Source organism: Ornithodoros turicata, chromosome 9, assembly GCF_037126465.1.
Source record: "Ornithodoros turicata isolate Travis chromosome 9, ASM3712646v1, whole genome shotgun sequence".
Classification (NCBI taxonomy): Eukaryota; Metazoa; Arthropoda; class Arachnida; order Ixodida; family Argasidae; genus Ornithodoros; species Ornithodoros turicata.
Genome location: NC_088209.1, coordinates 42,608,396 through 42,626,541, shown reverse-complemented (window position 1 = coordinate 42,626,541; position 18,146 = coordinate 42,608,396). Strand labels below are relative to the sequence as shown.

The 18,146-nt window shown below is 47.4% G+C and overlaps 1 protein-coding gene across 1 annotated transcript; it reads right to left on the bottom strand.

Moving 5' to 3' along the window:
• Positions 1-345: 345 nt before the first annotated feature.
• LOC135369015 (microtubule-associated serine/threonine-protein kinase 2-like) lies at positions 346-16,575 on the bottom strand. The gene is made up of 14 exons (XM_064602610.1): positions 16,437-16,575; positions 15,126-15,343; positions 14,365-14,663; positions 13,210-13,375; positions 12,694-12,780; positions 12,541-12,626; positions 11,308-11,378; positions 9,308-9,555; positions 7,302-7,539; positions 7,093-7,223; positions 6,674-6,806; positions 4,151-4,299; positions 2,818-3,168; positions 346-624 (listed from the first exon to the last, which is right to left on the bottom strand). The coding sequence occupies exons 1-14, from the start codon at positions 16,459-16,461 to the stop codon at positions 376-378; spliced, it is 2,451 nt and encodes an 816-aa protein (XP_064458680.1). The 5' UTR covers positions 16,462-16,575; the 3' UTR covers positions 346-375.
• Positions 16,576-18,146: the final 1,571 nt, after the last annotated feature.

Genomic DNA, 18,146 nt, shown 5'->3' with positions numbered 1-18,146 from the left:
ATGCCCTATAGCAGCGCTCTTATTTCATGCTATTTTGTTAACTGCATTTCCGGGCAGCCCCCTACCAAATACTTATTACTATGGTGAACACATAGCCCTTTGCTCGATTTGGGGCCACATTACTGGCGATGGTCCGTCGTTACTGCACTAGAACTATCTACGTGTTGTGCAGTGCCGTAGCCAGGAGGAGGGGGGTTCAACCCCCCCCCCCCCCCCGAAATTGTACCTTCGGTAGTGCACTGGGAAAGGGAGGGGAAGGCCTCCCCTCCTCCTCCCTACGCCACTGCTGGTGTGGCAATACCAGAATACGCAAAATACATATCGAATAGAGTACTAGCAAAGGAATGCAGCGCTGAATGAACTTCATTATCATCATCATTTATCCTCAGCCTTGATTTCGGCGTCTGCAACGACGGTCTCGTGCAACCTGGTGAAAGAGGGTCGCTTCACTCGAAGGGGTGAGATGGGTGCTATTGTTATGGCCATCTCCGGCTTGTTTCCCTTGGCGAGCGCCGCCTTCACTGATGCTGCGTCCATGTTATCTGTTGGCACGCCGTCCACCATGGTCAAGATGTCGCCGGGATAGATGGCCTTTCCTGGAGTAACCACTTGAGCGTCGTCCACCTGCAAGATATATGTAGAACTCCTGAGCATCTTGCGGCACTTGCCTACGGTTTCAAGCCACAAATACCCTACTAAAAGAGGAGGCTGCATGCCGAGATTCACTTCAATGGACACACCCTGATCTTCAGAGTTTCCTTATTGCTGCTGCAGGCAACGGCAGTGGGGCAGCCATTATGCTTGGTTCACACTGTTGCATTTTCATGCGTTACGGATGCGGCGCGACACGGTTGTCATGACAACGAAGCACGACACTCCGAAAAGCACACGCACCGCAAGAGTTGAGCTCGACCGAACTCCATGCGGTACGGGCTACCTGCGGAGATGCAGCTGACCAATGAGCGAACGCGCTCCGCGCAAGCGCATCACTGCTGTGCTGTCGCGTGCTTTTCCAACGTTTTTTCCTTCTTTTCAGCAGAAGCGCTGCTGCTGCCATTTGAACAACAAGTGGCCAGTTTAGGCGCTCTGTATGACGCAGATACGCTTCAATACACCTCAAAGTTTCGCCGACCACATCACGTTGCCCGTTCATGGCTGCCTGTGGAATGGAGACGTGGTGGAGTGGAGACGTGATTGGTCAACCACAAGCGTTTGACGTATCAAGAACGCATATGTCTGAACAGCGTGTCGTACGACAGCCGCCTCCGCACTGGATCCGCACCGTAACCGCAACGGAGAGAAGTTGTAGTTTGAACCACGCATTACGAGCAGCAATGACAAGGACATAGTAACGGTACGTTTGCCTCTGTCGGTGTTGCGGACGCCTCGTTACTATGAGTAGCGGGACCTCTCTAAGCTACGGTGTTATGGTTGCATTAAGGGGGAATCACTTCTGCGCAAGACAATAGGCCATTTGCAAAAGTGCGAGGGAGCAGCGCGCATGCCGGGAAATGCTGTGCAAAACGACAGCGACGGCGCATGCGCCAGTACGACGACGACGACGACGACGATCGGAGACGATAGCAAATCGGTGTCGTTTTGCACAGCATTTCCCGGCACGCCCTACCAGAGCGCGCGCTGCTCCCTGGAACTTTTTCAAATGGCCTATAGAGAACGTTTGTTCGCACAGCGCTCAGAAACGGCGTATAACATATCGTCAAAACAGAAGCACTGGCGTGTTTTCCTTGCTTTGCCGTTGTCGATGACAGATTTTGTAGAATTCCAGGACTATCCGTTGATTTGTATTGAGCCCGAATTCGCAAATATTTTAATGCGCGACAGCGCATGTTCGAGACGCACCAAACTTTAATATACTAAACATCAACGGCTCAACCTTGTTCTATAGAAAATACGTCTTTGACTAGAGAAAAGCTAAGAGAACACGCGAGTACCGATCTTATGATGATAGTTTAGAGCGTTCTCGTGTCTTGTGCGAACGGAAATCACCCATAGATTTCTGAAGAAGTGATTCCCCCTTAAAGGAGTACAGAGGGCCATCCAGAAAAATTTCGGATTAAGACATCTGATGAAAGTGTGTGTGTCATTATACCGAATAGCGCGAAAGGTTTTGATGTGTGCAATTTGTTTCCCAGAAAATAACTCACATAAACGTAGCTCCGCGCCTTCACCCTTAACTCGCCACTCCAGCTATAACGAGGATGAGGAGGTATGATGCGACGTCACTGATGACGGCATAAGGAGACTCGTTCTTGTTCGCCGGTCAGTGGGGGTCAGCGCCTTGTCCCTTTGCCGCCGTAAACCTGTTTTGCCAGTTTTCCCGGAGAATTGGGGATAGAAGGAGCGGCCGAAGCATTACCGAGCAAGGAGAAAGGCTTTATCAGAACTCCGAACAGCCGAGTAGCAGACGACAGCGGAGTAGCAGACAACATTTCTCTAGGCCAATCAGCGAGCGTCCCTTATAGCGTCAGCGCGAGGTTCCAGGCAGATCACAGGCTGGTACTGCTCTTCACCACCGTTGCGCACGGTTGCTTTTTGCGGCGTATTTTAAATTCAATTTCCGCGATAATTATGACTCTGTGGTGTAAATTACTTCGCATGGTGCATCTTACTGGCCTACTTAACAGTTTTATAGGAAGAAAACTGGGTGTTAAAAATGACTTCTGTGCTACTTTAAGCAGCGTGTATTGGCGTAAGTGGAGTTCTGGGAACAGCTAGTGTAACAGCCATCTATCCCTTATCTTCCTCCCTCTGGCGGATGGTAACCATTCTATACGCGTGAATTAATAAAACCATCACCTTCTGGATAACGTGACAATGGACGACTTGCTTGTTTTCCTCATTCCACGCCTTGGCCTCAAACGTCCGGAATCCATAGTATCCCGCGCCGCTGCACATGGTCTTGATGGCACGAACAGTGATGTTATCTTTGCCGGATACCTTCAAGATCTTCTCCATATCACGCCGGGACTCGAGGATTCGAAAAGCGCTCGAAGACAACACGGTCAACACGACCTGGTCTCCAGAGTCGTGAATTAGTTTGGTGACTTGAGGCAAGCCCATGGTGCTGATGTCCTGGTTGTTGACGGCAACCACGACGTCTCCTTCGAGAACGTGCGAGGCCTCGGCTGGACTGCCCTTTTTCACTTTCTGCGAATGTCAGTCGTGATCAGTTGATAAAGTATGCGCGTACTGATCCCAAGGTTAACCGCCGTATTCTGGGCTCAGCCCCGAGGAACACTCCACTTCAATAGGCTTAGCAGCGCTTCCTGCAAGCGCTGGGAGCGCGTTCCCAATGCACTGCCAAAGCTACTGAACGGGTCCCTGGAAGCGTACACCCTTAAAAATGAACTTCACCGCATATCACGCTCTTAGCCAACCATCATGTCGAATGATATCGTTATCTGCCCTGATATGTTGAAAACGGGAGGCGTACGCCATTTTTGTGACAATTATGAACAGCATAAGTGTCACAAAAAAGGCGTACGCCTCCCGTTTTCAACAAATCATGGCAGATAACGTAATCATTCGACATGATGGTTGGCTAAGAGCGTGCTATGCGGTGAAGTTCATTTTTAAGAGTGTAGGGTCCATCAGGGCAGATCCCGAATACGGCGGTAAGATGTTCTGACACGTCGAGGACGCCAGAAATTTGTTGGCACGGTCAAGGGATTGTTATGCACATTGTGCCGTGTGTCAGGATTTCAGTGCCCGTTCAAGAACCCCCGGGTTTACGGAACAATTCACGGTTCATGGCTTTCACGAATGCTTATGCTTACAACACTGAAACTACATACCAATCTTTGAGCCCTTGCCAGACCCCACACTCTAAAAACAGAGCTTCACCGCATGGCACGCTGCGCGCCAACCATTGCCACGAATGATACTGTTATCGCTTCTGATTCGAAAACAGAGGGGGGCGTACGCCTTTTGGGGGCAATTTTCATATATCCAAATTGCCACAAAAAGGCGTACACCCCTTTGTTTTCGAATCAGGAGCGAAAACACTTATCATTTGTGAAAATGGTTGGCGCACAGCGTGCTATGCGGTGAAGTTCTATTTTTAGAGTACACATCGCAACTTGTATTTTTTTTTTCCACTTCACCAGCTTGCATCACCATCGTCGCTTACCTCAACCATAAAGAACTCCTTATTCTGTTCCCCGGTGACCTTGACAAGAGTGACGCCGAAGCTCCAGAATTTTCCCATGGCCTTCTCTCGGAAAAGCATCACGTCCATCTTCTCCTTGGCTGTGATCGACTTGTCAGTCGATGCAGCCGCTGCGCAAACGCAGTTTGCATCAATATCAAGTTTCGCCCCATCCAGATACTCAACTATTTGGCTTCTTCGTATTGTACATGTTTATAAGTCGAGTCCGCTTATAACGATATTCTCTGGAATAAAAAGTCTGGGCCTCAAAGCGGTTTATCTGGCCGCCGGATCAGCGCCTACTCCTGTCAGTTTAATCGCTCCAAAGCACGTGGCCCTCCGACGTGGGATGGACACTGAGAAGCGAACTCTTTCGGTTTCGGCTCATTTGCACAGCAAAACTTGGCAATAAATATCTCATTGTGTGCGCGTGTTTTAAAGAGACAGAGCCGCTGTAAATAATGACCGCGTGCCTCCAATTCTGTTATCTCACATTTCTCTGAAAGCATCTAATTAAGAATGTAATCAAAAAAACCGCCAAAACACACAAAAAAAACACACACACACATCAGGTCCTACACTTTTTTTTTTTTGTACACAAAAAAAAAAAAAGTGTAGGACCTGATAAGATTTCACCTGTTGTATTGAGGGCTTGTTCCGATATCATAGCTGATTATCTCTTTGTACTGTTCAACCGATCGTTGAGCTCAGGTAAGGTTCCTTCTGAATGGAAACTGGCCAATGTTGTTGCAATTTTCAAGTCAGGAGACAAGAAATGTTCAGAGAACTACAGACCAGTTTCTCTTCTATGCATATGTGGTAAAATCATGGAGCACATTATCTATTCCAGTATTATCAGACACTTAACGGACAACGATTTCTTTTCTCCGGCCCAGCATGGATTTCGTAAAAATTATTCGTGCACCACACAACTGATATCCTTCTATCATGACCTCGCCTCAAATTTCGATATGCATGTTCGAACGGATTGTGTTTTTTTGGATTTCCGTAAGGCATTCGACACTGTCGATCATACTCTTTTATACCACAAATTAACGTTTTTGAAGTTGGATCCTCTTCTACTCTCCTGGCTCGGGAATTATTTGATCAATAGAGAACAGCGCGTTCTATTAAACGGGGCCGCGTCATCTACAACTTCCGTCACATCGGGTGTTCCACAGGGTTCAGTTTTAGGGCCGCTATTGTTTTTAATCTATATTAATGATTTAGTTAATACTGTTGATTCATGTATTCGGTTATTTGCAGATGACTGCGTAATTTATAGAATTATAGAATCTGAGGACGATAGTAGGGTACTTCAGAATGACCTGACCAAAATCGAACAATGGTGCAAAAATTGGGGTATGACCTTAAACACGTCTAAATGTAAATGTGTTGCTTTTTCCTCCAACAATTACAGACTCTCTTACCAATTAAATAACACGACTCTTGATACCGTAGACGATTATAAATATCTGGGCGTTACTTTAAGTAAGGACTTAAAATGGGACAAACATATAAACAGAATTGCAAGCAGGGCCTGTAAAACATTGGGTTTTGTTAAGAGGAATTTCAAAAGGGCTCCTAGAGATATTAAAGAAACTGTTTACAACTCATATGTTCGACCGTCCTTAGAATATTGTAGCGCGGTGTGGGATCCCACTGAAATAAACCTTCGGAAAAAACTAGAAAAACTACAAAACCAAGCGGCTAGATTTGTTTGTAATAATTACTCTCCTCAGGTTAGATCAGCATATCTGAGATCCATGCTGGGATGGCCTTCACTAGAATGCCGTAGGAGGCAATCTCGATTAAAACTTTTTTATCACATATATCACGGACATACAGGCATTCCTCGAGGGCATTATCTTTTCCCACCGAGTTACATTTTAGAACGTGTAGACCATGAGTATAAGGTTGAACCCTATCGTTTTCATATGTCCATTTTTAGAAATTCTTTTTTTCCTAAAACAGTTGAGGAATGGAATAGACTTCCACGAGATCTTGTTTCTTCCCCAAGTGCCACTTTTGGTGAAAAGTTATACATGTACGTGTTAGAGTAATTGAACTTTTTATGATTGTGTTGTTAAGTTGTCTCCTCTCCCCTACACAATGCCACTTAGGTGGAGCAGTAGGGTAATGTAAATAAATAAATAAATAAAAGATCCACGTTAATTTGCCACCTCAATGCTCAAACAACAGCCATGGAACAACCATAACAACATAAGCCATGGAAACAAGCCGCCATGAGCCGCATGGGAAGACACTGGTAGTTACAGCAAGCCTGTTTTTCAAAATCGCTTCTGGCGATTGGTTGACTTTGTCCCACTGTCGGAGACACCCGCCGTGACGTCACAATTTCAGTATTTGCCGAGTGACCCATTTTCTGCAGTTCTATTGCCCCCTTTTTGACGTGAAAACTTGCAATGGTGGTTCACATGGATGCGTCCTTTTACACTTATTTGGAACAATCTTGGACACGTCTATTACCAAACAAGAACTCACATCCTTTGGTGTATTCAGTGATGCCACCGACGACGTCAGTGTCAGACGTTTTCTTGTAGTCCAGTTCCTCAGATACTCCGCTACCAGTCTTCATGTATGATGACTTGACGTTCAACTGCCCTTTGGCCTTGCACTGTAAAGGAACGTCATCGGCAAAGTCAACACTATTGTTGGCCTTGGGCCGACTTGATGGGGACGTGTACAGTTATCCGTCGTGAACGCCTGTCGGAAAATCAAGGAGAGAAAAAAAAAGAACAAAAACAAAACAGACAACAAAGCCGGTGGTTGGATCTGACTCCGCAATCTCTTAGGTCTTAGCACGGGCATGGAGAAACCAATGAACAGGTATTGTGTCCACTCAGCCGGAGACCATTACGTTACTGTTGGGCGAGAAGCAGTGGACAATTTGTAATTCTTACTTCGTCTACCAGTTTCTTGAAACTTGGAGCCAGGTACGTGTAGATGGGCAACTGAGTTTTACCGTCAACGTCAATCATCTCTTCGACTTTCAACAGCTTTCGTTTCTTTGTGTTACTGGTGGCTCCAACACCTGCGTGAGTTTGGATGTTATGGGGATTTGCTCAAAAGAGTTTGCCCATGTGAATGTAGCCTAAACGAGCCAACTTACTCAGATGTTGGTCAATAGCCTTCTTGTCCTTGGTGCCTCCCATGCACTCTGCAATGGCTCGAATATCGGCAACCTCCTTGGACGCGCTCAATTTTTTCCAGTTGAAACCATCGAAGAAAGCGTGAGTCTTAATGTCAATATAGTGCGTGGAGCCCAGACGTTCCACCGGATTTTTCTTCAGGAACTTGAAGACCATGTCTTTTGCCTCCGGCGAATTACAAAGTGGGAACTCTTCGGGCTGCGTGAACGACCACTCGTGTGTTAAATGAACAAAGAATTTGGACGTTTGACGTCGCCAAACCAAAGTGAAAGTCGTGTTACCTTCAATCTTCGTTGAAATCTCAGCACAGATCGCATACTTTCTAAAGACCCTAAGCGAAAACAGTGTAAAGAAGCACGTCGCACCGTGCCACCATATTTCTGATGTCATCTGTCGAATGGAACCTGCTGCCTTGATATCACTGATAGCATATCTCTGATAGTTTGTGGCTCTGCATCGTGAAGCAACTACAAATGAACTTCACCGCATAGCACGCTCCTAGCCAACCATCGTCTCGAATGATATCGTTATGTTCAAAACGGGAGGAGTACGTACGACTTTTCTGTGACAATTATGAACATCATAGGTGTCACAAAAAAAAAAAAAAAAGAAAGAAGCGTACGCCTTGCGTTTACAACTAATCAGGGCAGATAACGATATAATCCGAGATGATGGTTGGCTACACTCTTAAAAATGAACTTCACCACATAGCACTCTCCTAGCCAACCATCATCCCGAATGACAACGTTCTCGCCCCTGATTTGCTGAAAACGGGAGGAGGAGCCTATTTTGTGCTCATTATGCACGGCAGAAAATCGGCTCCTCCTCCCGTTTTCAACAAATCAGGGGCGAGAACGTTGTCATTCGGGATGATTGTTGGCTAGGAGCGTGCTATGTGGTGAAGTTCATTTCTAAGAGTGTAGGAGCGTGCTATGCGGTGAAGTTCACTTTTAAGAGTATATGATAACGACCGACGTATGGGTTGTTTAACGTGCCCCGAAGTATCGCGTAAGATGATATGCCTAAGCAACTGTCATGCGTGCCATTAAGTTGGTGTCGTCCGCGGAATACAAAATCAATCCGCAGGTTGACCACCGTGGCGCCGCTGTTGATCATTATAAGGTCTCGCGACGTAAACACTACCCGCGACGACTATTCGCCAGAGTTTTGTCGGCGAGTCACTGACAGAAATGGTTCAAGGGGTCCCCCGAAACCGAGACAACGTTATACGTACCACTGAGACTTGAAATTCGAGGCAGTTGGTATCTCGAAACACGTGACATTTGAGTCACATGACACATGACATGAATGGGATTCACGTTTCGTCTAGCGTGCGTGCGGCACACGTTTTTGCGGGAACATGTCGCAATATTTGGGGGTTAAACGTGGCGTCCACGCAGCTCAGAGAATTTCGTCCCTGCACTTTTAAAAATGATGGTGGTGGTGGTGGTGGTGGTAAACCGGTTTTAAAAATGAACTTCACCACATAGCACGCTCCCAGCCAACTATCATCCCGAATGACAACGTTCTCGACCCTGATTTGTTGAAAACGGGAGGCGGGGCCTATTCTGTTGCCATTATGCACGGCACAGAATAGGCTCCGCCTCCCGTTTTCAACAAATCGGGGGCGAGAACGTTGTCACTCGGGATGACGGTTGACTAGGAGCGTGCTATGTGTGCGAAGCTCATTTAGCGTGGAGCTGTGCCGGGCTCCGCAAGGGGTGTGTGTGACGCAACTATACTCCCGCGTATTCTTATGCCGTTCGAAGAAATATCGCGTAATCTCAGGGGCGTGTCTCCCAGATTTGTGTGTGTGTGTGTGTGGGGAGCTGTTAGGGGCATGTAGAGGGTCTGGATAAATCACTGGGAGCCCTGGTTGCTAAAACGTGGTTTTTGCTTCGCCGGACGTTGAACGCATAGCGTACGGTCCACTAAAATTCCGCGTTAAACCTGCCGATTTTCGTACCTTTGGCCACTTGAGCGGAGAATTAATAATCTTGTCCCGCAGCTCTTCTTTGGTGTCTCCCCGGAAAGGCACCCGGCCTGTCATTAGCTTGTAAAGGGTGACCCCGCAAGACCACCAGTCGCAGGCGCGTCCGTACGGCCTCCGCTTCAAGATTTCCGGTGCCATGTACGGTACGGTGCCCGCGGATTCACCGTCGTTGTGCTCGAAGGCGGTCTTCAAGAAATACCCCTTGAGACATCGCCGGGAGACTGAAAGACGCGTAAGATGTCAGCGCTGCGCGGAGCATCACAATGCAGGCAAGCTGGTGTATCGATATGGACGGTATCACTTCTTTGAGGTTGAGGAGGTGATAGGGACAGAGACACAAGTAGACAGGACTATAGACTCAAACCAACAATGAAGCTTTAATACACTGTGTGCAAGGGAGACAGAGAACCAGAGTAAAGATAAAACATACACTACGGAATCTCGGCGGAACTACAGGGTGTTACCCTATAAAAGTCTACCCGTACCGCCATGCCGTACTCGCCAATTACTCAATGCAGGTGGCACATTGTGCGATCTTCGTATAAAGCTCATAAGGACATTTAATCTTGGTAAATTTCGAAGCGATTGAGCGCCGAAGCACGAAGTTATAACTCAAAACGTGCAATTCTTGTAGTCAAAACAATCAAGATGGCGGCGTTGAGAAGACCACTTGACATGCTGCTCCCCAGACGACGACGTGTCGCATATCCTGCCAGCCGGATTTCAACTGCAGTTTTCATTTCGCTTTCGTATAACTGTCGTATTTTTCTCAGAAGCAAGCAACGTGAGGAAGGAAAAATGCGGACGTACTCAGCAGACGACACCCAAAAGGGATGTCGTCTGCTTACTGAGAGGCGCCATCTTGGCTGTTTTGACTACGGGAACCTCACGTTTTGCACTATAACTTTGCGATACGGTGCTCAATCACTTCGATATTTACCATGATGGAATGTCCTTATGAGTTTTATACGTAGGCAACACATTGTACCGCCTGCATTGAGTAAGTGGCGAGCACGGCATGCCGGCGCGGGTAGACTTTTATAGGGTGACACCCTGTATAATGAACAGTTCAATGAAATATGAGTATGAACTCATATTGACTGACGAAGCTAATACCCTAGTCTGACTGCAAAGTTAAGGCCGTCAGCGGAACTCCATGCCGTAACTTCACCTGTAGTCCAACCATCATTGTAGCCCAACCATCATCAGGAGGCGTACGCATGTTTTTTGACAGTTATGTCACAATTGTCACCAAAAAAGTGTACAGCTCCTACTTTCAACAAATCAGGGCAGAGAACGATGTCATTAGAAATGGTGGTTCGACTACATGTGAAGTTACGGCCGTTCCGCTAACGGCCTTATGTTTGCCGTCGGACTATACACTCTTAAAAATGAACTTCACCGCATAGCACGCTCCTAGCCAACCATCATCTCAAATGATATCGTTATCTGCCCTGATTTGTTGAAAACGGGAGGCGTACGCCTTTTTTGTGGCACTTATGCTGTTCATAATTGTCACAAAAAGGCGTACGCCTCCCGTTTTCGACAAATCAGTGCAGATAACGATATCATTTGAGATGATGGTTGGCTAGGAGCGTGCTATGCGGTGAAGTTCATTTTTAAGAGTGTAGGGTATATGTCGAAGCTAAGTTGACGGCACTGCCACATGTTCTTTACTGGCTTGTATCCTGACGCGTTTGTATTCTACACGTCTTAGACTCACGGGATACAAGGATCTGGGATTTCCTGTCTTTATCTGATACGGATCTTTTCATGCATTGACTCTGCCACGACAATTCGTTTACTGTCTGTTGGTCTATTCTTCTTTGTTGCAGAGGTAGCAATTACTGTGATTTTTGCGTCTCTTTAGACAGTTCAAGTCAACGACATTGTAACGTCTCCCAAACCAATTGTTGCGGGAATAAAATCATTTATACGAACAAAACCAAAACAGCTGGAGACAAGGAACTTACAGTGGCCGATGCACAATTTATTAGTATCGAAGTCGATCAATTTACATCGTCCGCCAGGTAGAATCATCATACTGCGTGAAAACAAAAATAGTAAAACTATAGCTATACATACCTAACCTTTGATGCTCTGGTATAGTGCATGAGCGGACGAGCTATAGGCGCTAGACATTCTAAAGGAGCGATAAGGTGACATTTAACGAGGCTCAGAACCCTCTCTCACTGGTTAAACTGCCCATCAGAAGCCACTTTGTAAAATAGTTTCGGCCTGCGATATATTATAAATGCGCTCTCAAGCATACAAAAACAGTCGGAGAAAGCAGACACGATTCTCGCGTGTACAGTCTGCCTGGGCTGTACCGCTCTACGTCACGAGTCACGTGCCCGGGGACCACATTATGTCAGGGCGTTCCCTCGTGCTACGATACGCTCTTTTCACGAGTGGGGGATGTTTTAAAGGTGAAAAATGGGGGGAGGGGATCACCTCAGTGCTCGTTGAAAGTGCTAAACTAAACAAAGCTTCGTTTAATCGCTGAACCTTCACTGTAGGGCTCTGATAAGGACTACAAGCAATAACGTCACCAACGAGCATCTTTGGAACGGGTCGATGCCTATCGTACACGTGATGCTTAAAACAGAAAGTGGTCCAACGTTTACGAGAACTGGTGAGTCACACAATTACAGCGGTTCATTATTCGCATATGTGAGATAGATTTGAAGAACTACTGTAATTCGGCAAAAAACGACGCAGTAGTCCGAAAACTGCACGCTCTACACGCAGCACGAATCGCACACGACCGCAGCGCCAGACGGCGCCGCCCTACAACAACGAAGTTACTTCGAAAGCGAAAGTAAACTGCCTTACATATAGGGGGGGGGGGGATATGTTTATTAAGAAAAAGAAAGGAAAGGTAAGCCAGACGAAGGTCGGCTTGCTATTCCAAACCAAAAAAAAACGGCAAAAGAAGGGGAAGGGGAAGGAAAGAAAAGGGGACGAAAAGAAAAATAAGAAGAGAAAAGGGGAAGAAAGAAGGAGAAAAGGGGAAGAAAAGAAAAATAAGAAAGGAAAAGGGAAGAAAAGAAGAATAAGAAAAGGAAAAGAAGAAAAGAAAGGAAAAGGAAAGGAGAAGAGGGTTATAGGGTTCATAACGATGTTCGGTATTTTCGGCCACGTATCGCAGCAGTGATATCACATTGATGGCTGAAAAGTCTGTTATATAATAGTGTTTAGCTTACTTTTGGACCTTGATATCACGATGGAAAAATCCCCGCAAGTGCAGATGCTCCACGGCGAGAACCAATTGAGCAAACACGATACGACACTGCATTATCAGGATTAACATCGAAATGAATCTACATGTTCATACAGTACTCGAAAGGAATATATACCTCGTTGGTCGGCAGGTAAACAGCTTTGTCGCACACTCGATTCAAGTCCACCCCGCAGATGTATTCCATAACCGTGATCATGGCATCCTATAGGGCAGCGAAGTAGACATTTAGATAGGGTGGATGAGACTAATGTAACGCCACACTTCCACAGGGCAGCTGTTTCGTTAACCACTTGAATTTACTGTGTCATCTGTTGAGTGCGCTCATATAATGCTCCTCGGCGCTTGTAATGTCGCAGGCATCGCGCATGCGCATAAAAATACTAGGAAATGGTTCCTTTGCTTGGTACAGAACAGGTTCTCTCCTGCTATTGTGTCATGAGCTGGAGATAAGAATGCAAGGGGTGAGAGCCATGTCGCCTTGTGTACGTTCCAGCTTTTTTGGCGTGCTAATAACCCCTTGAAGGCACAATGAAGGTGACAAAATGGGAGTAACGGTCACTTCGTCAGGAACCAAATTGCTTCCAGAGAGTTTCCACGTCCTTCTATAGCATTAGCTTTCGAGATGACTTACCTTCGTAACGTAACAGCAGTAATACCTGACAAGGAACGGGCTACGGATGATAGAGGCTACGATCTTGTCGGCAATAGCTTGCGAGTGCCTCTGGAACAAGCTGCAGGCGACGAGCTTCATCGTGGACACTAGACCACTTTGCTTGTGAATAACTTTATACACGGCCCTGCGACACAAAATTACGGCTACTACGTAAGTATGAACGCAGGTACGCTGGTGAAGGTGGGTGAACATTTAAGAGGGTCACACCAGCTGTCCCCGCAGATTAAGGCGGACTCACTTCTGAAGAAATCTATGTGGAATATTTATTCGCAGGGTTCTCGTAAACGTCGCTAAATTTCTACACGGAACAGGTACAGGCGTTTTCCCCTCGAGTTTATCCAGGGAATGACATATTTTTTGAGGGCCTGGCGCGATCCGCTGATTTTTGGCGAATTTTCAATACATGGGAGTCTATGGGAGGTGCAAGAAAATCGCTTCTCTCGGCCCGCCCGCCCGCAATATTTGTGCCAAAATGATGTCATTCCCTACAGTAACATCCGAGGAATAGATTGCAATCAACACATTCGACGAGCTTACTGCAGTTTTTCATATCCCTGAGAATGAAAATAATGGCTTTGTCGTTTGTTATTACGTTCTGCACTCTGGCACCGATCACATTACTTCCTTAGATCGCGGGAGGAAAGTAAAGCGAAGAAAACAATTTCACCACGGTGCAGCCTATACTGTCTGCGAACGCGGACGTTAACTAGACCGCCATGAGTCCGACCAGCTCCAGTGGCGCAGCGGTAACGCGTGCGCTTGGAGACTGGGAGGTCCGCGGTTCGAATCCGCGGGCCGGCTGTGCCGTCTGGGGTTTTTCCTGGGTTTCCCTCAGATGTGTAATAGGCGTATGCCGGCACAGTTCCCCTGAAGTCGGCCCATGGACGCAGCTATCCTCCCCCCGAGCGAATTCCGCTCGGTCTTCCACTTCACCCTTTCCTGTCCTCCTCTCCACCACCTTTCCCTTCCCGAGAAACATGCCGCCTAATCAGGCAGGCAGACCTCTCGGTTCCTCCCAACGACACTCCTCCTCCTCCTCCTCCCTCGCCATGAGTCCGCCTGGAGGAACGGCTCTTTGAACCGTACTACTTACTACTTGAAGAAGAAACTCACCCAAAACCACCAGCTCCGAGAAGTTTGACATTTTCGAAATCACTCATTTTCGGTATATACGTCCAGAACGGCGCCAGGTCAGCGACGTTCAGCTTTTCCGTCTTGGCCACGACGGTGTCGCCGATGGCCATCCAGTCCGTTGGTGGCACCTCGGACACTTTCTCCAGGGACGTAGCCAGTTCGCCGATGATGATGACCATTTTCCTAAAACTCTCCCCCAGCTCCTTGGCTATGGCCTGATCCTTCTTGTACACCATGTTGTGCAAGCAGATTAAGTTTTCGGCCGTGTCCCGCATGTCCTGAGAGAGAGAGAGAGAGAGAGAGAGAGAGAGAAACTTCTTACTGTAGCACCAAAAGTCACAACGAGCGAGCTATTGCCTCTGACGCTATTCGACCAGCTGGTGGCGAAACCTGAAGCCAGTTGGACATGTCCCTTACAAGGGGAGGGCATATATATACGCCATGGGCGTTCCGAGAGGGGGGCAAGAGGGATCGTGGCCCCCTCTGGAGCTCCATGGTCACCTGTGGGAATTGTCCATGCTTGACGGAACCAGAACTGGTTCCGAAACGTCAAGTTTTCATGCTATTTTTTATCGTATGCCGGTGTGCTCTTTAAGCAATGATCAATATAGCCAATAAATAATAGAGTCAAGTGTGCAGCCTACGTGGTAAGTGGCATGAACTGTGGCAGAACTTTTAAAGCTTCCGACTACCGAGTGTATTTCTGCGTCCTGGTTGCTACTCTTCTGTGTCATCCATACCTGGTAGGTGATGATCTGACGGTTCAATTTCTCCTTGATATCTTGGGCGGCCAGCACCACTTGGGACTGTGAGAAGTGCAATAGGGGTTCCTTCTGCAGGGACACCACGCTTTCCCGCTTCACGTAGAAGTCGAGGAGGACCGTTGTCACTTTGGGAATTCTCGGAAAGAGTGTGGTGACCACCTTGATGGCCGCCACCTTTTTCTCTTCCATGGCGGCTGCAGAAAAAGTAACGCCAAATTTGGTCTGGTAGGCCATACGCCGGTGTTCGCTTATATTCATCGTTCGTCATACGGACGGCTAGCAGGCGTTTGCTGCGTCGCCAACGGACAAACAAAGAACTGTTTTGCCGTTATTAATAACACAGTGCGGTCGTGGTACATGGATCAGAACTCTACAAGCCAATGTGCCCAATGACAGTTGGTTTACCATATCTTGAGCCTATGAGTTGTCCCGGGACCAACATTTGAGGTACTACAGGAGCATTGCAGCACGCAGCCGACCCTGGTGTTGCCTAATGCAACTGCCTTGGTTTGTGTCCTGCCTGCTCACCCCCTTATCTCTTCCGGAAAATGGTTAGGCCACGGTGGAAGAGCGGGGGGGGGGGGGTAAAAGATCTCCCACCCACTGCACCAAAGGACTCGTACTGCGGTAATTGATAAGAAAATTGCCTGGCAGATGTGTGGCAAAAGCAGTTGGTAGTTTAGCAATTAAGGCATTCGTTTTGTGGGGCAAAGAACCGAGCTAGATGCTCTCAAACGGCTCAGGCAAAAGGTGTTGGCGCTGTTAGATGCTCTATTTGACTGCCCTCTTCCTGTGTTACTAGAAGACTTCAGTGAGGCAGACCCGCGGACAAGAAATATATCGATGCAGAAGGTTAATACGGTATACAGTGAACCCTCGTTATTATGACCGTGGTCGTTCCCGAAACTTTTGGTCATAATGCGGAGTTGTCATATAAACAGGGGGGATTTGCAGAGGTTTCACTGCATTGTTCCCCAGGAGTATGGTCGTAAAGCGCGTATGTCAGATTATCGGGGGTCATAGTAACGAGGGTTCACTGTATAACAGCAGGATGTGCCGGCTAAGGTACATTTTGCGCGTACAGTGAACCATCGTTAATATGACCCCCGATAATCTGACATACGCGCTTTACGACCATACTCCTGGGGAACAATGCAGTGAAACCTCTGCAAATCGCCCCCCCCCCCTGTTAATATGACAATTCCGCATTATGACCAAAGTTTTCGGGAACGACCATGGTCATAATAACGATTCACTGTATTGGGATATTGATGACAGGATGCGTACCTGCATCTTTGGCCTTGTCCGCCATGGTGTTCGCGGCTGGAGGCGCCCTAGCACTCGGCCCCTGCTACGGTTTCGGCAGCTGGCTGCGAGTTCACGACACACGCTCTGCGCGCGCTCTCCCACTTCTTCCGCTTCTGAGGCGCAACAGCTATGAACAACAACAGCTTTATTTTAACGATATTCTCCCCCATTGCTGGCGGCAATGCGCTGAAATACAGTGAACCCTCGTTATTATGACCATGGTCGTTCCCGAAAATTTTGTTCATAATGCAGAATTGTCATATTAACGGGGGGATTTGCAGAGGTTTCACAGCATAGTTCCCCAGGACTATGGTCGTTGAGTGCGTATGTCAGATTATCCGGGGTCATATTAAAGAGAGTTCACTGTACAGTGAACCCTCGTTATTATGACTATTGTCGTTCCCGAAAATTTTGGTCATAATGCTGAATTGTCATATTAATGGGGGCGATTTGCGGAGGTTTCACAGCATAGTTCCCCAGGACTATGGTCGTAGAGTGCGTATGTCAGATTATCTTAGGTCATATTAGAGAGGGTTCACTGTACAGTGAACCCTCGTTATTATGACTATGGTCGTTCCCGAAAATTTTGGTCATAATGCTGAATTGTCATATTAGTGGGGGCGATTTGCAGAGGTTTCACAGCATAGTTCCCCAGGACTATGGTTGTAGAGTGCGTATGTCAGACTATCTGGGGTCATATTAACGAGGGTTCACTGTAAACAGTAAATCACTTTGGCCAATGCTTGGCAAAATGCAGACTGGCCAATGCTTGGCAAGTCATTGGGCAAGGTAGAGATCTGTATCAAGAAACAAGCTTGTTGACCGATAGTACACTAACCAAGGCCGGGTAGGCCGGCCTAGCTATTGCCAAGCTTGGCCCAACCTTTGTTGCTTGGGCATAGTTGGTCCATCGTTTCTCCTAATCGGCGGGCCGCCATCTATAGCCGACAAAGGGCCGGCTATTGCCCAGATCGCTTCACAATCAGAGTCACTTCACAGTGGGGACAGAAGTCCCCTATAGCTACGGTGTCCAAAGAGAAGAGTAGAATTTTGGGGCAGAGTGTTGCTGGGCACGATTTGGCCGTGGACCAAGTAATTTTGACATAGTGCGAGGGCTAGAGTCCAGCTGGTTTAGAGACACCAAAAAGTGTGGTACTGAAAGGTTGGTGGTGCGGGGAATGCTGAGGGATAAATGATGTGCTCTAAATATTCCAGCTTCACATTTCTGCAAAATATTTTGGCTCTATATACGTGACGCGCAGGCTAGAGAAAATTAATTTTTATTTTTGAAAACTGTGACGTCATGTTAGGCTCCGACGGAGCGCCAGGCTATCATCTGGCAACGTTGTTGCCCTTGGCGTCGTCCGGGGGGCTCACTTTTTGGACTGCGGCAGCGGAGCCCCACGTGACATATCATCCGACCGCTCCGACCTCGGAGAAAACACAAAGGATGAAGAAAACATCTCTCCCACTTTCCCCTCTTTCGATCAGTGTCACGTGACTTCTCCACCATGTGACCCTCCCCGGATGCCGGCGTCGTTGCTAAGCGACGAGTGCCCTCTCCAGAACATGACATCATTGCAATTTCTGGGTCTATGATTACGTCAACCGCTCTTCACGTCATCGTAACTTGTGGAAGCTCAGTAGATATTGAAAAATTGACTGAAATGCACAGCGTTCGTAAACAGG